Below are 21,660 nucleotides of genomic sequence, written 5' to 3' on the forward strand. Positions count from 1 at the left end.
ATTCCATTATCTTGTTTGGTTACCACGTAGGAATGAAATGAATAATTACTTTATTTTTTTTTTACTAAATAGTAAAGTATACACACATATATTTTTGTTGGTTAATGGAACGATAATAACATAATATGATGCAATAAAAACATATAATAATAATTATAATTTAATAATAGTTATACTACAACAAAATAATAATAATAATAACTATAATTGTTAGATAATTTTTCATTTCATTTCTTAAAAGAATGAAAGAAAAAACACCTTTTACTAATAAATGAAAAATGCTATATATAGAAGGAATTTCATTCCTTAAAAATAATTCATTCTATTGATGAATGCCAAATTGCCAACCAAATATGTTTTATTTCGTTTCTTTGAAATGATTCATTCAATTCCACCTATCATTACTTCATACTAAATACTACCTTAGGGTTTGTTTATCTGAGTGTAATGGAATAGAGAGGGAATAAAATGAAAAAGAGAATAAAATGAATAGGGAATGAAACGGATTATTACATTCTTTTGTCTTGTCTGGTTAACCTACGACAATAAAATGAATTATTTCTTTATGACGTTTGATAACCACAAAGGACGTAAGAGTGAAATAAAAATAATAAATACACTCCTATCTCAAAAAATACATAAAAAAAAGGGTAATTGCGACAGTAGTAGTCATGGCGGCGACAACGATGATGGTGGTAATTTAATAGTCATTTTCTTTTTCTCCGGTATTTATTCTACCCTGCTCTATATCCTCAGTACAAAATTTTCAAATCCCAAATAAACAAACAAAACGTTAGTCAAAAAAGCAATTAAAAATTAGGCCGACTTTCATTAATGGGCCAGAGAAAAAAAAACCCCTAAACCCACACCACACCACACCACACCACACCACACCACACCACACCTCACCTACACTCCTTTTCAGCACTTTTGAAGAAAATTGTCAAACTTCGAGACTTATTAAACTCCTGGAGCGTGACCTAATAATAATAATATCTTTCTCTTTCAAACCGCCTCGACCGGACACCAAAATATCCAAACCATCACCGGCCGGTGGCTTAATAATAATATCATGACCCCTAAATCAACCTCACACCACCAGGTCTCCACATTCTATACATAAATAAATATCTTTACTATTCATATTAATATTAATTTAACATTTTTTTGTATTTTGTTTTAACTGAGCTGCAGCAGAAGCAGAGGAAGAGCTTCTGTTCAATGGAGGATATTTTGGATTCCGTACCGCTTCATAAAAACCTTGACCTAGTGTTATTACGTCACAATCGGACTAAGGATGATGACGTGGATGTGAATGACTCGTTTACGTTTCATTTTCAGCTTCCGGATCTTCGAAAACCTATCGCTGTAAGTGTTGCTTGATTATTATTATTATTATTATTATTATTATTATTATTATTATTATTATTATTATTGTAGCTGTTTAAGTTTGTTAGGTTATATTCGTAATGCACAAATTGAATTTATGGAAATTTAATGTTTGTATCGGTAACGGATTTATTTAGTGTTAAGTGTAAGCGAGCCGGCGCGTTTTTGACTAACTAGAGCTCGAGCTCAGGCTCGGCTTGTTTATTATTTATTAACTAACTTATAGACATTTTTAATTATTATCTTTTTTGAGAAAAACTTTAAACGAGCCTAAGATCGGCTCCAGCTCATTTAATGTACCTTAAATGAGGCGATGCTCGGCTCAAGCTCGGCTGTGCAGTGTGAAAATGTGAAATTAATACGTGCAACTCCAAAAGAAGTAAAACTTAAAAATTTGCAATGCTTGTTAATGCTCAGGTCGATAACTAAACGAGCTTTTTTTGAGGCTCGAGCTTGAAAAATCTTGGTTCGTTTCGAGGTTTTTATTGATTTGATCTTGAGTGGCTCGGCTCGTTTGCACCTCTATAGGAGACTTGTTGAACTTAAATTGAATTATATTTTGAAAATGTATCATCTGCGTAATTCTGTTTCTATTTGATTGGTTTTGCTTCTGTGTTACTTGCTTTTGCAAATTGGAGCCTAATTCGTTAATTTGCTTCAGAAATTTGTAAAAACAAGAGAAGTTGGGGAGTTTCTCAGTGGTGCTCTGGCTGGGGCTATGACTAAAGCTGTTCTTGCTCCTTTAGAAACCATAAGGTTCACGGCGTCCACAAATTATATCCACAATTTCAAATTATTAGATACGGTGATTACAATATTTTGATACTTATAATAGATCCTTAAATGCTATGCAGAACGAGAATGGTGGTTGGTGTGGGGTCGAAAACAATATCTGGTAGTTTTTTAGAGGTAATCGAAAGTCAAGGCTGGCAAGGACTTTGGGCCGGGAATGCAATTAATATGATAAGAATTGTTCCCACACAAGCAATTGAACTCGGAACGTTTGAATGTGTTAAAAGAGTGATGACAACAGCAAAAGAAAAATGGAGTCAAGAAGAGTGTCCAAATGTGCAAATCGGTCCGGTGAAACTAAGTTTTTCTCTCTCGTGGCTCTCACCGGTTGCCGTTGGTGGTGCGGCTGCAGGGATTGCCGGCACCCTTGTGTGTCATCCTCTTGAAGTCTTAAAGGTAATAGCTTTAAATAGTAAACCATTCATTGTTGTAGACTGCTTATATTTTTTTGTTGGTTAGTAATTGAATTTTTTGGTTTTAACAGGATCGGCTGACTGTGAGTCCGGATGCTTATCCTAATTTGAGTATTGCGGTTCAGAAAATGTATAAAAATGGCGGTATTGGTTCTTTCTATTCCGGTCTTTCTCCAACATTGATGGGCATGTTGCCATACAGTACTTGTTACTATTTTATGTATGACACTATTAAGAAGTCTTACTGCACGGCTCAGAAGAAGAAAACTTTAAGCCGTCCTGAGATGTTACTAATTGGTGCTCTTTCAGGTATGTTTGTTCATACTTATGATTAGGTAATCAAGATTATTCTAGTAAAAACGTTCAATTTAGAACTAATTTTAATTGCGATACATGATTCGATTTAGAACAATTAATTCAAGAGAGAGTAAAGAATATACTTTTTTGGCATTATTGTAAAGGATATAGGAAATTATTGTAGTTGATAGAAAACAAACAGTGTTTTTAGAACAATTAATTTAAAAGAATGTACTTTTTTGTCATATTACATAGGGAGAATTAGACAGAAAACGTATTAAATTTTCTATTTTAGGTAACCAGATTTATTTTATTATCTTTTTTATATTTTTAGGTCACCAACTACTGTTTTTTATTTTAGATATTTACTTTGAATTTTTGTTTTTAGTGTAAAAGTTGTTTTTTTAAAGGTAAGTGACTTCTAAAACCAACATACAAAAATGTTAAAACTTTTTAAAAGTTGATTATTTCTAATTTTCTGTTTTAGGCAAACAATTTTTTTTGCTATGTTTTACGGTAACCAACTATTGTCTTTATCTTATGAAAAGTTAATATTTCTTTTTTTACAATAATAAAAAAACCGACATACAAAAAATGTTAAAACTGTTTAAAAGTTGTTGCTTACCTTAAAGGTAAGTGACTTCTAAAACCAACATACAAAAATGTTAAAACTTTTTAAAAGTTGATTATTTCTAATTTTCTGTTTTAGGCAAACAATTTTTTTTGCTATGTTTTACGGTAACCAACTATTGTCTTTATCTTATGAAAAGTTAATATTTCTTTTTTTACAGTAATAAAAAAACCGACATACAAAAAATGTTAAAAACTGTTTAAAAGTTGTTGCTTACCTTAAAACATTAAAGAAGTTCGTTATCTCACATTTCAAATTTGGTAAAGTTTGTTACATTTTTGCGCAACTTGCTCGTTTTACCTTAAATAACCTAAATTTGTCGAACAACCTAACACCTTGGTTATTTGATTATTACAACTTCACACATCCAAACACCATCACTCGTTTACCTACGTCACGTTTATATTATATTATTATTATTAACTGATTTTGATTATTCCGTATCATATAATCTGTTGGAAAACGCAATGCCAACACTGTGTGACATCCTATTATTTCATTTTAGGTTTAACTGCAAGCACAATAAGTTTTCCTTTAGAGGTAGCAAGAAAGCGGCTAATGGTGGGAGCTCTGCAAGGCAAGTGCCCACCGAACATTGCAGCTGCATTATCAGAAGTCATTAGAGACGAAGGTTTTGGTGGATTATACAGAGGATGGGGTGCAAGTTGTCTGAAGGTCATGCCATCATCCGGTATCACGTGGATGTTTTATGAAGCATGGAAAGACATATTGGTCGGCGACAAGGATAAACGATGATAATATAATAATTTGTTGGAGGCTTCAACCATTATGCGCGGACGCGCGGTTATTTTGAAATGTTTAAGAGAGAATATATGTTTAACCCTCTGAATTTTGTTAGGGAAGCAATGTGTGGTGATTCTTGCTATTTGCTTCTTGTTCTTTTAGGTTAATAATCATTTGATTTTTTATTTAAGATGTAATATGATGTAAGTTAAGATGTAATATGATCAAAATGAGTGGTGTGCGGTCGGTTTCGGGTTCAAGCACACCAAAGTTTTAGCTTTAGAAAATTGATCGGTTTTGGTTTTGCATATGGTTTTGATTAAATAATTTTAAATTTGGGGTTGAAGCTTTTGGTCTGAAAAAATTTGGAGAAAAATTCTAAGTATGAAACTAGGGAGATGATTAATCTGCGCTTCGTGGTGGGAACTAGAGGTGCACAAACTGGGATTCTCAGGAACCGAAACAGGGTATGGTCAACGAAAGTCAAAACCGAGTCCGGGTAGGAACTGGTTCCGGATATAGTCGGGTATTTGACCGGTTCCACAGGGTTTTTTTTTGGGTTTCAGTTGGGGTTGGGTCGGGTTTTGACTGGGTATTGGAGGAACCGGTTTCATCGGATCCGAGTCGGTTCTGGTTCCAAGTACAGTTCTTGGGTAAACCTAAAGCCCAGTCCATACCCGCGGGTTAGGTCGGGTCTGGTTCCGAGTAGGAACCGCCGGGTCGGGTCCGGAACCGGTTTCTTTGTGCACCTCTAGCGGGAAACGTGTTTTGCAATTCTAATCCATAAATTACACATTTAAAAAATAACGTAACGTATGCAATTCTAAACTACATGAGCAAAATAAGTTTGAAATTTAGGAGTTTAAATGCAGTTGCTATATCTACATATAAATATATCTACATATAGATCTGACACTTTTGTCGTCTTTAGAAAGTAGGACCGCATCATTCTGAAGGATTCTTTTAATCATTTGACATAGAAATTATTAAAGGTGGCATCACACTAGCTAGTCCTTTTATAAATGGGACCGCTACCTAGTCCTCATCAGTAGCGTCAGTTTGAAGGATTCTTTTATCAATTGGCGTAGAAATCTTTAAAGGTGACGTCACACTATCCGGTCTTTTTATTTCTTTTGCAGTCATATATTTGCTTTTTAGACCATTGTGATGGATCCATTCTCAACACGGGGAACAAGTGCGTTGTTTGACTTGACAATTGCGTCGTTTGACTTGACAATTGCGTCAGTAAATCGGCCATGTAATTGACTAGACACCTTTGTTGTCTTTAGCGAGTAGAACCGCTACCTAGCACTCGTCACTAGCGTCAGCTTGAAGAATCTTTGTATCATTTGGCGTGGAAATCTTTAAAGGTGGTATCACATCAGCTAGTCTCTTTATTTCTTTTACAAGTGTTTGCTTTTACAGTCACGCGTTGCGACGGGTACCAAACAAAAGATATAATCAAAAAAAATATATATATAACGTTTTCGATTAACCGATTAACGGGTTACTTAAATGTTACAATGAATTTCAAACCAAACAGTCCCAAGTTCCAAACCGAACCAATCCGTTTATAACGGTTTTCCAAACCATAAGCCGCGAGCCAAACCGTATACATTTCAAACCGGTTCTGTCGGTATGTTATAGCTCCCAACTGCCCTCGCTCGTAAGCTTGCCAACGAGTCGAAACTCGAAACCGCCATGTCATGATCACCAATAATCACTACAAGAACATTTCCCATCCTCAAACCGATGAAACCGATTATTATCCCTCACAATAATCACTCTCCCACAACATTTCGACATATACTTTATCGCAGTATGACAATCACCACAAATCCGCAAATTCTTCATAATTCTAATCGGCCTGTTATCCTTAAACGTAATCAACGCAAACGCAATGGCTAATCGTTCACTATGATATCTTATCGCCATGCTCTTCTCTTCGTCACCGACTTCTCTCAACACATAACTTGTATCCGCAACATAACCAACTCTCACCATCTCATCTTCCAACTCCGACAACTTATCATAAATCTCACTCTTTGTCGTCCATCACCCGAAGCAAAAGTATGGACGATATTACCCTCCTCGACCCAACTTAACCCCGTTTCCTTTTTTACTCCTACATCCCTTAACATCTTCCGGGCTTTAGCTGCATCGTCATACCTCCCTGCAGCAGCATACGCGTTTGATAATAACACGTACATACCCGAGCTTACTACCCCTAATTCAAACACTTTATCAGCAGCATAAGCTGCTAATTCAGTATTTCCATGAAGTCTGCATCCGGTCAACAACGCACCCCATACGCACTCGGTTGGCTACATTGGCATTTCCTTTATTATCATAAGCGCTTCTTGCACTTTGTTAGCGCGTGCAAGTACGTCCACCATAGACGCATAATGCTGGTCAGTTGGTTCGATTCCATATTGTTTCATTAAGTTAAAGTAATATCTACCCTTGTCTACTAATCCCGAATGACTACACGCGTAAAGGGTACCTAAAAACGTTATAAAATTCGGCGTCACATTACACGTCTCCATTTCGTTAAACAAATCGAATACTTTATCCGTATGCGAATGCTGCGCACATGCCATCAGCATCGCATTCCACATACCCAAATTCCTAACGCGTATCGGTATCTCATCAAACGCACGGTACGCTAACTCAACAACACCACATTTCGAGTACATCGAAATCAACGAACTCCCAACGAAACAAGACAACCCAAAACTCAACTTCAAACACAACCCGTGCAACTGCTTCCCGAGCTCAAGCCCCTTCGTGTTCCCACAAACCCGAATAACACTCGTAAAAGTAAAATCATTAACCTCGAATTTCTCAAACAACGCCCGTTTAAAAAGGCGCAACGCCTCTTCGTTCTCCCCTAACTGCGCATACCCGTAAATCATCCCGCTCCACGACACCACATTTCTCACAGGCATTTCATCGAACACCCGGCGTGCATCCGAAACACACCCGCATTTCGCGTACATATCGACAACCGAACTCGCCACAAACACATCCCAAACAAACCCAATTTTCAGAGCAAAGCAATGAACCGACATACCCACATCACACCAATTAACAATTGCACAACATTTAGTGGCACTAGGGAAGATATGATCATCTGGGTGAAGACCAAGACTGATCATTTGCTTGAAATAGGTTAATGCGAGAACTGGGTATTCGTTCTGGGCGAAAGATGAGATGACTGAGCTCCAAGTGGTGGGTGATTTGATGTGGGTTTGTTCGAATACGCGTTGTGAGTGGATTGGCAGGTGGGTTTTGGAGTAGAAGTTGATTAAGTAATTGGAGATTAGTGGGATTGATTGGAGGCTTGATTTGATTATGTGGGCGTGGAGTTGCAGTCCTGTACGGAGGGTTTTTGATCGGGTGGCTGAGAGAAGAAGGTTGCTTATGGTTTTGTAGTGGTGTTCGAAGGTTGAAGGGGTCGAAGAAAGCATGTTGGTGGGAGAAGTAAATTGGATGTGTTTTAAGGTTTAGTTTTAAGGTTTAGTTTTAAGTGGTGTTTTAAGGTTTAGTTTTAAGTGGTGTTTTAAGGTTATGTTTTGAATTCGGGTTCGTAATTGTATTCGTAATTTAGGTAAGTCGTCTGGGTTGTCCGTCTATGTGGAAATTCATAACTGGAAAAACCTTATGCTTAGCCTGGTGCTAAAATGTATAAATAGATGTTAAATCGCATAAATGGAGGTCAACTTGCATAAGTGGAGGCTGTTTATGTGAGTTGACCTCCGTTTATGCGTGTTGACGTTCATTTATGCATTCTGGCCTCCGTTAATGCGTTTTGAGGTTCGTTTATGCGTTTTGGCCTTCATTTATGCATTTTGAAGTCCGTTTATGCGTTTTGACATTCGTTTATGCGTTTTGGCCTTCATTTATGCATTTTGAAGTCCGTTTATGCATTTTGAAGTCCGTTTATGCGTTTTGGTCTCCGCTTGTACTTTTTTGTCTCCATTTATGCATTTTGTTGTACGCAAGGTTTTTGTTCGGGTTGCAGTAAGAAGAAGATTACTTATGTGTAAACGAGCTGAGGTGAACTGAGCCAGAGATCGACTAAGCTCATTTTAACTTAACAGAGATTGAGATTGGGCTTAAGTTCGGCTCGTTTCGGGCTCTTTTTTATAAAGTTTCGGGCTCAACTCAAGAATTGGTTTTTAAAGCTCGTGTTTGGCTCGAGTTTGATTTGTTTATTATTTATTATTTAGACTATACATGTTTTTGATTTGTTTTATATATTTGAGAAAACCTTATACGAGATTAAGCTCAGCTCGAGCTTGTGTAGTATCTTATACGAGATTAAGCTCAGCTCGAGCTTGTGTAGTACCTTAAACGAGTTGAAGCTTGGCTCGAGGTCAGTTGTATATATACAATGCTCGTTAAGGCCCGACGAGTATAAACGAGCTTTCCATACAAAGCTTGATCTCGATAACTAAACGAGTTTCATTTGAGTCTCAGCTCGAGGTTGAAAAAGCTCGGTTTGTTTCGAGCTTTTTATTGACCCGAGCTCGAGTAGCTCGTGAGCAGCTTCGCTTGTTTGCACCTCTAATTAGAATTCTCACTAGTATTAGCCTATTAGGGACCCCGCACATTGCGCGGGGCTTGTAGTTGAATCCCCAATTTTGGTTTTTATATTCATAAGGTATCTAGCCCTGCTTGCGGTGCACACATATGATGTATATATGTGTGAACCCTCGGGTGGGCAAAAGTGAAATTGCACTAATTTTGACGTTATTTTACCAATCTCGTGAAAATAACGTTAAAAGTGACGGACGGTTAATTAGGCATCATGTAGTGGCGTTGATAGCTGAAAGATAAGGGTACATGCACCGATCAGTCGGTGTCCCGATGATTGAGTGCTATGTGCCTTATGTCCAAGGCTTGATGCAAAACTACTATCGAGCCGGGGGTCTCACCGGAAGCAGCCTCTCTATCCCTATGGGGTAGAGGTAAGGCTGCCTACATCTTACCCTCCTCAGACCCTACCATAGCTTTGCTATTGGTGGGATATACTGAGTACGATGATGATGATGATATTCATAAGGTATCATGGGCGCTTTAGAGCGTCCCAAAGATATATTTTTGGATACAACTTTCCAATTGCAACCCGTCTTCGTTCAATGGATACAAAACACCCACATTTTTAGCACCTAGTGCAAGCACTAGTTTAACTCACGGGGATGGTGGTTTAATAGCAGTGTGCGTCAAGGTAGCTTTGTCGTCATTAGGAAGCGTGGATTTTATGGTACATCTGGTTCATGCATTTGCAATTCATGTGACGATATTGATACTTCTGAAAGGTGTTCTAAGTATCAGCTACGGACCATGTTTTCTTAAGATTGGATATACAATTCATATTTGTTCAAATAGTTTTTATCTATATTAATAGTCACCACTCACCCATAAACGAGTTTTAAGATCTAAATGGTGTAAAAGAAACCAACTCAAACGAATACGAGTACAACCGCTAGTTGACTGTGTTTTGAGTAAATTGGGATTGTTTTAACTCAAGCACGTTTAACTAGCGGTTGCACTGGTATATCACCACATGCCAAACATGTTTAGTGTGGATACAAAATTCCAAGAATACGTTTCTAATATAAACCCGGTAACAGAATACTTAAAACTGTGAACTGCATAAGGGAAGAATACTTATGTGGTATCTAGCACATCATTTGGGCTCTCTCTTCTCCAGCAAAACTTTGGTGAGCATGTCCCGAACAAAGACAAATTTTCAGCAAGAATATACAGACAAAACAAGCTCGCTCCTGTTGCCAAGGTAACAACAACAAATCAAGTGTTAAGCTTGCAAGTTGCACATGATAAATTTCCAAAAAACCGGCACAGCAAAAAGAGTCGGTCAACTAAAATAATTGGTCATCACTATGTGCGTGTGTGTGAGAATGAGAGGGGTGAATACATACCAGCATAAGCAACAGTAACACCTGATACCACTCTTCCCAAAGCGGACAGCATATAAAGAGTGACAACCACCTATTACAAATCAGAAACAAAAGATTGTAACTTTCATTGATCTCAAGTTATTTTTCTAAAAAATTAGTAAAACACAGTCGAGAAAAAATGACAGACTGAATGTTTTTGTAAGTTGTGTCCATCACTCCATCCAATATCAAAGACTACCAATTAAGTTGTAAAAGCTTATATGTTATATAATCAATTGCTTCATTGGCTAGTATTTTGGAAACTATATCAGCTTATCATGATTTACTGTAAACAGTTTTGTAAACAAGGAGCTCAAGTTAGTAACATAAGCATAGTTTACAACCGGTTTAAGCTTCATTGATGTTGTTACTTGTTAGTACCATTTCCAATATCCCTATTATGATTTTTAGTAATTTTTCCTACTTAATAACCTCGATATAGCCATAGCCCTACTTCATCATCTCTTAACCTGTCACACTTCCACACAAACTTAAGGCAATGGCTTCCTAATTGACAAACAATGGTAAATCATATGCAGCAGAACACAATAATCATTATGTTATTGAAAAAAAGCATGCAACTTCAGCAACTGTTGATCGGCGATTACCTTCAGAAACAGGCGTTTGTCATGTCCAGTTGCAGCAACCCTTAAAACAGATTCAGTTGCACCTACAGTATTAGCCAAACACGCAAACAGACTGTTTGCAGTATCCTGAGATATCTGCCACTCCAGGGGATCCACAGGCACTCTGCAAAATCATAGAACACAAATCAAACAGACCTCCAAATCAGAACCGACTACTACTTGGGCTGTAAATGAACCAAACGTTCAGTGAAACATTGTATGTGCCCGTTCGTTTGTGTTTGTTAACCTTTCACGAACAAGTTCATTTCCTTAATGAACGAACACGAACAAAAAAGTGAGAAACCTTGCCCAGTTAGGCGTACGTAAACCATTCGCTTATCCGATAAAAGCTTAACAAACAAACATGAACACGGCCTTGTTCGGTTCGGTTACAACCCTAAATTACGTTCGTCAATGTTTGTTAAAAATATATACGAGCATAACGTTATTAAATTATATGTAAAATTAAAATATGACCATTCTGGTAGCTGGACCGAACTGTTGACACTTATCTATTCTCAGCTAGCCAAATCTAATAAAACGTTGTTTGTGCTCGCTAACCGTTCACGAACAAGCTCGTTTCCTTAATAAACGAACACGCACAAAAAACTTCGTTCCTTTACGCATTCGTGAACCGTTGGCTTCTCCAACAAAAGCTTAACGAAGCCAAACTAACACACAAGTTATATAAACAAATAAAAAAAACATAAAGATTGGGAGAATTAAAATATTAAACTTTTATCAATACAAAACTAAATCATTAACATGCATCCGTTCCTTAACCGTTCATTTCCTTAACAAATGAACACACGAACGACAGAACTTCATTCAGTTACATATTCTGATATTCATGAACCGTTCACTTATCCAACAAAAGCTTATCGAAGCCCTAAACTAACACAAAGCTTATATTAACAAAAAAAACCTAAAAGTTGGGGAAAATTAAATCGTAATCAATACAAAACTAAGTCATTAACATGTATCCGTTCCTTAACCGTTCACGAACAAGTTCATTTCCTTAACAAACGAACACAAAACAACAACACTCCGTTTCATTATGTGTTCGTGAATCGTTCGCTTGCCCGAGAATAAAATAGCTTACCGAAGCCCTAAACTAACACACAAGTTATATTATTATTATTATTATTATTATTATTATTATTATTATTATTAATAACAAATAAGACCTAAAACTTGAGGAAAATGATATTATTATTAACAAATAAGACCTAAAAATTGGGGAAAATGATATTAACAGAAGCAGAAACACGTACTGAATATTCATCTGACGGAAAAGTAGGCCGAGGATGGCGAGTGAGCAAACGAGGACGATGATGACGTCAGCGAAGAGTGTAATTATGGTTGAATTACGAAAGGCGCAGTGGTAGTAGACTAACGAAGCACACGTCATGACGATTAATGGTTTTGCTTTGCCTATTACTACTGATGATGATGATGATGATCGTAACTCCGTGGTATTATTATTATTATTATTAATCTTCTTACTATTATTGTTTCTTCTTACGTCGTCGTTTTCGGTTACTCCGTTACTGGTGTTGAGTTCGTCCATGGCTGTAGTAGTAGTAGTGTTATGTTAGTTAATAATTGGGATCAGAATTGGTATTGTGACATTGATGATTGATTGATTGATTAGGTTTGGAATGATAGTGGAAACTGGAAAGTTGTACTTGGAAAGTTGCACTTTTATTGTATTACTAACTTTTATCACTCACAGGATTGTTTTATATTGTTAATTTTTTATATTTATATATTTTATTAAATTTTAATTTTTATTTATGATAAAAAAGTTAATATACTTAGGATTTGGATTTTACGAGGAAAGAGTTTCACTAATAAATGAGACGTTATAACCCGATTTAAAAGCTATATGGATTTGTTGACCCGTTTATTTTTTACTATAAAATTATTTCTTAATTATGAATAATATCTTTTTTTTAATCGGATATTAATTTTAAGTATATCCGTATTTTATAGAATTTTCATATCAAATATTTGGTGGGATTATTTTTTAATTTAATGAGATGTTATAACCCGTATAAGGGCTATCTGGTTTTTGTGAAACCCATACCCATGAATTCGGGTCAAATGCATGAGAAGCCTGCATTTGCATACAAAGCAATCTGGTGGCTTGAGATAATATAGGGAGCAACCAGAGATTTTTTAAATGTTTCGTTTATATATATTTAAGATTATTTAGTCTGCCGCACTCTCTGGATTTACTCTGGCCTGACTTTGTTGTTTTAATCAGGCTCACGCTGGCTTCAGAGTTTGGCTTAGGCGTTCTCTCAAGAAACCATACCGTCGACTGCCACTTGACAGTCGTCGTGCCACCACAAGAGCAAAACTCTATACAAGAGCAGAACTCTCTGGCATAACACACGGTGGGGCGAAAACCCGGACGGACGTCGGGTTTCTAACTAACAACCTTTGCACAAGACCTAACTCAAATCCTTCATTGCCTATATCCACCCAAAAAAGACACAAGTGAGATTCGAATTTGAGTCTCCATTAAATAATATAAACTAAGCCTCCTACCAATAGACCACAATTAAGGAATCGAAACATGCATATTTGATTACTTATTTACACTAATTTAACCTAAAAAACAAACATATTTTTATTTAAATTTTATTTACTTTTTTAAAACATCCAACTCTTTATTTCTATCTTTATCACACTAACAAACACTTGTTTTATTATTTTTCATATATTTTTTTACACTTATAACAAAATATAGAATGTTGAATATGAGCCTTTAAATATAGAGTTACTCTAATTTTCTACAAATTTTCTCAATTATAAAGATTCCAATGTAGTGTTGTTTTTCTCTATTATTCATCTATATTGTATAGAATTTATGGATATAAAGAAGTCAATGTGAATGCTTTAACCATGCCCATGAGTATATTCTTTCTATTTTCATATGTTCTTAATTAATAAGATAATCTACTAATTCATTAATTTTTAGCTTTGTATTACTATATTTTTTCAATTTTCAATAAAGTTATAGTCACAAATATGTTAGAAAATCCCTCTGCGAAAGTTTTAACAATGTGTACTTGATGCTCGTTGTGTATGAGAGGGTTTTACAATTAGTATGAAACTAAAAATACAAATACACACCCTTAAGGATGCAAACGAGCCGAGCCACCCCCTACTTGAAACCGGATCAATAAGAAACTCAAAGCGTGCCAAGCTTTTTGGGCTCAAGCCGAGCCTGAGTCTTAAATGAATCTCATTTAGTTGTCCAGCCCGAGCACAAGCCTCATACAGGAAGTCAGGAAGCTCATTTAAGCACAACAAACCTTGTGTAATTTGAAGTTTTACATCTTTTTGACTTCTATATATTATTTCACACTACATAGCCTAGCTCAAGCCAAGCATTGGCGACTACACGAGCCCTAGCCCTGATGCTCATTTAAGGTTATTCTCGATATATATAAAAATAATTAAAAGACCATATATAATTTAATTATTAAATAACAAACGAGCCAAACCAAGAACTTAAAAAAACAACTCAATATATATCATCCAGCATTTATTCATATTATTAGTTAAACAAATAATAATAATAATAATAATAATAATAATAATATTATTATTTATTCATAATAATAATAATCCAACAGTAGCATCAACGTAGTAACCTATATGAGGTTCTGGTGTTCTCTGCTTATTTCAACTCTCAAGACACAAAATGTCCAGAGGATGCAGAAATAATTATAGCTACACAACACAAAATGGCAATAAACAAACATCCTTTGAAAAATAAATAAATCAACAAACTAAACTTTATGCACTGAGAAACAACACACCTTCCCCGAAACCGACTTGAGAAATGAAAATCGCTGCTCGGTTTCATCATCAAATAGCTTGATTATTACGTGTTCTTTGTTTACCGGGTTTCATCCTCAAGGTTGCGGAAACCAGAAGTAAGATCTTCATTAAGTTTCTTGAATTTCCCGATAAGAACATCTTCACCTTCAGCTGGATCTTCAAACTTCTGAGACCTGTTATAATTCAATTACCAGATTTATTAACTAACTAATTCAGGTCCCATGCACCACAATATGAATGAACATTCGACTGCAAATTCCACTTACACTAAGCGGTAAAATAGATCACCCAACCGATGCTTGATCAGCGAGTAAGTGATCTTCTGGCCATCCATTCCTGCTCCTCGCTCTACAGCCTGTTCTTGTTTATAAAAGTCAATGGATGATTCAGTTTAGAATAATCATTCTGAAATAATAATAACAATAATTTGCAACTATACTGAAAGTATCAGCAAAGGTTTTTTATGCATGAAGTATCATCATACGTTTTCATTTGTCTACCATATCTATCAGTAAGCTAAGCTTAAACGTAACATAAATAAAACAGACGATAGCGCACCTGATTGGCCAAATTGTAAAAATGGATAATGTTGCGCATCATCCAAACAGATTTGTAGAAGGGGCAGAACTTATCATATCTGTTATTTCCACAAAATGAAAGTTCAAACAAATGTGCTCATAGTAAAACGAATTAATTTAGCACAATACTTTTGCTTTTATTTAAGAAGGGGGGGGGGGGGGTCCTTACGGCGTGAATGCATTCTGAGCGAGATAATCTTCCCTTAAAAGTTTTGCAGTCTCTAAGGTAATCTTATCTGTTTCAGCTAAAGCATCTTTCCCCACAAGCTGAAACAAAAATAATATTATCCTTTTAGCAAAAAGCAGGTTAACTCACATATTAAAGTATCATGTTAACTCACATATTAAAGTATAAAACAATAAAAACCATTATTTTGACTTGTATCAATGTCGATAACATCACAACATACCTGGACAATTTCATTAAGATCATCTTCTCTTTGAAGCACTTCACGAGCCTTTGTCCTAATGTCAATGAAATCCGAATCAAACTTCTCATAGAAGGATTCTAGGGCCTGAATAAGCAATAGTTGCTCAGTAACTGTATATTTATAAATTAATTTTGACATCATAAATGCTATTATTTCAATATCGTACCGACGAGTATTTGGAGTAGGAGATAAGCCAGTTAACAGAAGGAAAATGCTTTCTTTGGGCAAGCTTCTTATCTAGACCCCAGAAAACCTGACAAAATGTGAAGATGCAACATTAGCAGTTTTGAACAAATCAAGAATACAAATCACACAAAATTTAATAAACAAATTGAAAAGGTATAATTTTTTTTTTAAAAAGGTACCTGAACAATACTGAGGGTAGCAGATGTAACGGGATCTGAGAAATCTCCACCAGGAGGAGATACAGCACCAACAATTGTGACACTACCATTACGTTCTGGTCCACCTAGACACTTTACTTTACCAGCACGTTCATAAAAGGATGCCAAACGTGCAGCCAGATAAGCAGGATAACCACTATCTGCGGGCATTTCTGCCTGTATTCAAATAAAAACCACAAAATTACTTCCATTGCATACTCATCATAAACACAAATATAAGCATAAAGAATAAGAGACGAGAAAAGGGATGTTCAAATATAAATATTATCAGAAACTAAGATGAGTAGTTAGAAATAGAATAATGCGTACCAGACGACCAGAAATTTCACGCAATGCTTCTGCCCAACGTGAGGTAGAGTCTGCCATCATACTTACATTGTAGCCCATATCTCGGAAGTATTCGGCTATGGTAATTCCTGTATTGAAATTAAAAATGCAATTAAATTACAGCTTAGGTATTCAGAAAGACTATTGAAATTAAAAATGCAATTAAATTGCAACTTAGGTATTCAGAAACTCTATTGATAAGCTCATTATACACAAAATGGTGTCTTACCTGTATAAATTGAAGCCTCACGAGCAGCCACAGGCATGTTAGAAGTATTGGCAACAAGTGTGGTACGTTTCATGACAGACTCTTCACGGCCATCAGGCAATGTCATAGTCAATTGAGGGAAATCCATGAGAACCTGCAAAAAGTTATTATAAGGCATTAAAAAAGTGTATGTCTGAATAGGAACATAAAATAACAATAATATTCAGCGGGATGTACTTCTGCCATTTCATTTCCTCTTTCCCCGCACCCAACATACACAACAGTGTCTGAATTTGAGTACTGCAAAATAAAAAGCAAATAGTGAATATGAAAACAATATTAGCATCTAACTATTCAAATGAGTTGCAACCAACTATATTGAAAATACCTTAGATAGAGCTTGACTAATAACTGTTTTCCCACAGCCAAATGCACCGGGAATGGCACATGTTCCACCAAGCACGGAAGGGAAAAGGGCATCAAGAACACGCTGATAAATAAGGGTCAAATGGTCAATGATGAAAAGCCAGATTAACATTGATATTGTATAACTTAAAGACAGATACCTGTCCAGTAAGAAGAGGGGTATCAGCAGCAAGCTTTGATGCCACAGGGCGAGGTGTACGTACAGGCCAAGTCTGCGAACAAGAAGTGCATAAGAATCAGAAATCACATGTGCAATAATTGAAAACTTAAAAATGTTGATCATTTCATTAGAGATGGAGAGATAGAAAACCTGAAGCATGGTAAAGTTCTTCTTGACACCTTGAAATTCAAGCTCCAAGACAGTATCCTGTATAAAAAACAGAAAAAGGCGTGGTTAGAAAAAGAAAAAATAAATGGCAAAATGAGCTTAACGAAATACCTTCAATGAGTATTGACCGGGTGGAGCAAGATAGGTTATCTTTCCCATGGCATCTGGAGGTAGAGCAATGTGATGTTCAACTAAACTGTTCTCAAACACGGTCTGCACATATATGAAAACAAAAATTAACAATTAAAATTTTAGAATAACAAAAGATTCTGGATATATATGAAACAAAAAGAGCTTCTTCCTAGGTTTGTAAATAATGAGGATGTTCGACTTACAGCATATAGATCTCCACCAGTTACAAGATCTCCCACGCCTGACATCAGAACACAAAATCAAATTAATAATTATGTGTTATATAAATATTTTCAGACTTCCAAAACATCAAGATTCACAAATTTCTAAGTTTTAATGAGAAATAATGTAAAATCACCTATTTTCTTAGGCTGAAATTCCCAAAGGATATCTTTGTCAAGAGCTGGGACGGATACACCACGAGGAATGTAGACATCTCCTGACCTTTTTGCAATAGTTTTCAGAGGTCTCTGAATAAATAAAGGAAACTTTGTTTAGTAACTCTTGAAAAAGAAAAAAAAAGATAGTGCGATATAGAAACAAAAATGTTTAAATAAACATAAAAACTGAAGTTTGCTAACCTGAATACCATCAAATATATTTCCCAATATTCCAGGGCCCAACTCCACAGATAGAGGCTGCAAGGTAGAGGAAAAGTTACTGAAAGTAAGTTTCAAACACTGGAAATCCGAAAATCGGTAATGAGCTAAAATTACATACCTTGTGTGTCCTCAAAACAGGATCATTCACCATCAACCCAGCTGTTTCTTCATAAACTGCAATTCATTGAATGTTTTTTTTGTCAATATTATAAAATAAAACTGAAGATATGCAAGTGCATCAAGAATCATGTCAACTTGAATTGCTAAATTAGCCATTTATAAAGCAAATGTTCAGCATAATATAGTACTCCTCCATTGACTAGGCAATTATTTTTGCTAAAAGTCTATTAGTAATGATCAAATAACTAATATACAAATTATTAGACATATTAAGAAAACGTGTGGACCGCAATTAATCCCATCAACATCTTTAGTTTTTGTTAATGGTAAAACAAGTAGATTTCGGAAGGAATTTTTACAATCAACACAATGTTGCTTTTTTGGAGTCAAGCGCATATAGAAAATGTTGCACCTTTTAAGGGTGTCAATGCAATTACATTATGTTCACATAATCTATAAATAATCACATTTATCCTGAAAGTATTCACTCAATTGCAGCTTAGGCCACAAAATGCTACTTTTAGGGATATAAACTAAAATACCTTGGATTGTAGCAGAATCTCCCTCCAAACGGATAATTTCCCCAATAAGATTGTCATGTCCAACACGAACAAGTTCATACATAGCAGCCCCTGCCATTCCATCTGCAATGACAACAGGCCCTGATACCTGCCAAAATTAAAATACAACATCAGCTGAAAGTTCTTTGTGATATTCATCAAACGATAATCAATTTTTTAAGAACCCATTCAAAATTTATTGTGAAATAAAAAGCGCATCACATAAGGTATAGCTATAAACTACACCCACTCACCACCCTTTAAGAAAGTAACTTGTCCAAGCAAAACTATTTGTTCTATCCAATGAATATGCAATAATACAAAAGGCATATCCAAATATATTAACCAGTAGAAGGACCAAACAACTTTGATGACTCTGCATTTTACATCTTAAACATTGAGCATCACTGAATATAACATTCAGCTAAAGTTCATAATGCTTAAAATACACATCTTAAAGACACATGCAGACACATGAGTCAATATTATCTAGAGTGAACATATGATGTTGATTGTTGCATGACTTTACAAAAATAATATATTTAATTATCAATATGAGGTAACAGAGTGTGAATAAGATTGAAGAAATTAATTCAAGAAAGTTATCATGTGCATGATTTCCAAACAGCATAATTATTCGAGGCATGCGCATCAGAAGATTATTATATTATCATTCACCGTATATTTTTCCGTACAAGATTGTAAAAAGACCCATATGATAGCTAAACACAAAATTGGTGAAACTTTTGACATACAGTTATGCAAGACTATGCAACTACTCGTTATAATAAAGGCACACACAGGATGACAGGAATATAAACCTTCGTATTTGACAAGTTCTGTATTCGATTACATATCATTTCATCAGCTTCAGTCTGGTTAATTAAATAACAGAACTACCAAAGTAACTATAGCAATGCTTGAAAAACAAATTTACAGTTCACCTCCCCAAACTACAATTGCCAATCTTGTAAACACAGCAACCAACTATCCATGGTTCTAGTGAACTTAACCTTAAGCCAAACTCAAAATACTATGATTCGTTCCTTCATGGTTAGTTGGTTACGGAGTCTCAAATCACAATAAATAATTTCAAAGCATTTGTCCTAGGCATAAAGTGAACGACTGGATCGTCAAATCATATCAGACTCGCACACACTCAAAATTAAGATGGCGCTTGGCTGTAATAATTATAAACCTACCTGATCATTTCTTTAGACTCGAATTTAAACCTAAATCACAAAACACAGTATATAACTATATAATGAAACAATTTCAAAGCATTTTCCCTAAGCAGAGATAACCACTCAATCATCAAATTCACATCAGAGTATCAGACTCACACACACTCAAAATTCAGATAGCACTCAATTGCAATAATTATAACAATGAAACACAATAGAGTCATAATTATTAATAAACATGAAGTCTAACTACTTGATCAATTCTACAGACACAGTTTAAACCTAAATCACAAATCACAATATATATACCTGTATAATGAAACACTTTCAGAGCACTTTACCTAAGCATAGATATAATAACTACCGGATCATCAAATCATATCAGACTCACACGCACACTCAAAATTCAGGTAGCATCAATTGCAATAATTATAAAAAGTGAGAAAACAATCGAATAATAATATAGATCCGATCGATCGGAAGTTTAACGAATAACAGATCGGAAAACTGACCTTACGAACGTATCCGCACTCACTCTCCTTCTCGGAGTCCTCAAAGGTCGTCAATCGAGCACCGTAAGCAGACGGCATCTTCTTCTTCACAGATAGATTGGTGATTGGTGAGTCACAGATACAGCCAATTGAAGGTAGGTAACAGTGAATTCACCTACACACAAACACCGTGAATGATGTGGATGTATTGATGATGTTTTTGTATTGTTGATGTTAATTGGCCTTTGGATCGGGGGTAATCCTGTGTGACGCGTACAGGGGTGTACCGGATCTTTGGCCATTAAGAGGTTGGCACGTGGTGCGTATCTCACGACGTAAGCGCTCGAGTCATTTTGATTTTTGATTGATATTTTTGTTTTTTTTTCGATTAGAATGTGTGAATCAATATGATATCAAACTAGTTTGTTCGTTACGTATAACCGATATTGGTAAAACTCAGGCGTTGAAACTTTAAATTCATTACTGATGGACAAATCTGTTTGGAAACAGAGCTCTTTTATCGCGGAATTAGACCTGCTATTAACGTCGGCTTATCTGTCAGTCGTGTTGGGTCTGCCGCTCAGTTGAAAACTATGAAACAAGTCTGCGGTAGTTTAAAACTGGAATTGGCACAATATCGCGAAGTGACCGCCCTTGCTCAATTTGGGTCAGACCTGGATGCTGCGACTCAGGCATTACTCAATAGAGGTGTAAGGCTTACAGAAGTACCGAAACAACCACAATATGCACCACTTCCAATAAACAAAAAAAATATTTAAAACGACATTTATTTGGTCAATAAAACCCGACCATTTTCGGTGTCGGACGTTGGGGCGGTGAATTGATAAAACGCATACGTTGGTAAAACCCGAGCGTTGTCGGTCGTGGGCGCTGCGGTGGTGAGTCGACCTGAATTCGGTCGGTTTTATTTACGTTCGTTACGTACCGGAACTAAAACAAAAATGCCGGTAAAACCCAGGTTTTAGTACAACCGGATCTTTGTCGTCGCGAGTGTTGCGTCGATGCATTGATAAAACCCCCAAGCGTTGTCGGTCCCAGATGATGAGACGGTGTGAATAAACGTTTAATTGTCAATATAAAAAAAAAAACAAAACAAAAAAACAGTATAAGTTATGTAGCCTAATCAGAGCAT

The 21,660-nt window shown here is 35.9% G+C and overlaps 4 protein-coding genes and 1 pseudogene across 4 annotated transcripts in view; 2 read left to right on the plus strand and 3 right to left on the minus strand.

Moving 5' to 3' along the window:
- Positions 1-21,660, plus strand: part of LOC143613595 (mannosyl-oligosaccharide 1,2-alpha-mannosidase MNS1-like) — a 96,563-nt gene that overhangs the window by 45,190 nt on the left and 29,713 nt on the right. The window lies entirely within an intron of this gene.
- LOC143613578 (putative mitochondrial adenine nucleotide transporter BTL1) lies at positions 1,073-4,311 on the plus strand. The gene is made up of 6 exons (XM_077087249.1): positions 1,073-1,102; positions 1,201-1,368; positions 2,051-2,145; positions 2,244-2,577; positions 2,666-2,903; positions 4,028-4,311. Exons 1-6 carry the CDS (start codon positions 1,073-1,075, stop codon positions 4,276-4,278), a joined length of 1,116 nt encoding a protein of 371 aa, XP_076943364.1. The 3' UTR covers positions 4,279-4,311.
- On the minus strand, positions 5,949-7,736 carry LOC143613593 (putative pentatricopeptide repeat-containing protein At5g52630 pseudogene; annotated as a pseudogene).
- LOC143613581 (reticulon-like protein B22) lies at positions 9,943-12,428 on the minus strand. The gene is made up of 4 exons (XM_077087254.1): positions 12,133-12,428; positions 10,841-10,982; positions 10,215-10,284; positions 9,943-10,058 (listed from the first exon to the last, which is right to left on the minus strand). The coding sequence occupies exons 1-4, from the start codon at positions 12,426-12,428 to the stop codon at positions 9,943-9,945; spliced, it is 624 nt and encodes a 207-aa protein (XP_076943369.1).
- LOC143613582 (V-type proton ATPase catalytic subunit A-like) lies at positions 14,549-20,606 on the minus strand. Its single transcript, XM_077087255.1, has 20 exons — positions 20,529-20,606; positions 18,815-18,941; positions 18,271-18,326; positions 18,132-18,188; positions 17,909-18,020; positions 17,754-17,791; positions 17,530-17,631; positions 17,401-17,457; positions 17,231-17,302; positions 17,053-17,154; positions 16,902-16,964; positions 16,686-16,818; positions 16,439-16,545; positions 16,091-16,285; positions 15,892-15,978; positions 15,705-15,809; positions 15,464-15,561; positions 15,275-15,353; positions 14,983-15,071; positions 14,549-14,889 (listed from the first exon to the last, which is right to left on the minus strand). Exons 1-20 carry the CDS (start codon positions 20,604-20,606, stop codon positions 14,775-14,777), a joined length of 1,872 nt encoding a protein of 623 aa, XP_076943370.1. The 3' UTR covers positions 14,549-14,774.

This window comes from Bidens hawaiensis, unplaced genomic scaffold (assembly GCF_021521415.1).
Source record: "Bidens hawaiensis isolate Kalapana, Puna unplaced genomic scaffold, B.hawaiensis_p1.1 tig00037734_1, whole genome shotgun sequence".
Lineage (NCBI taxonomy): Eukaryota > Viridiplantae > Streptophyta > Magnoliopsida > Asterales > Asteraceae > Bidens > Bidens hawaiensis.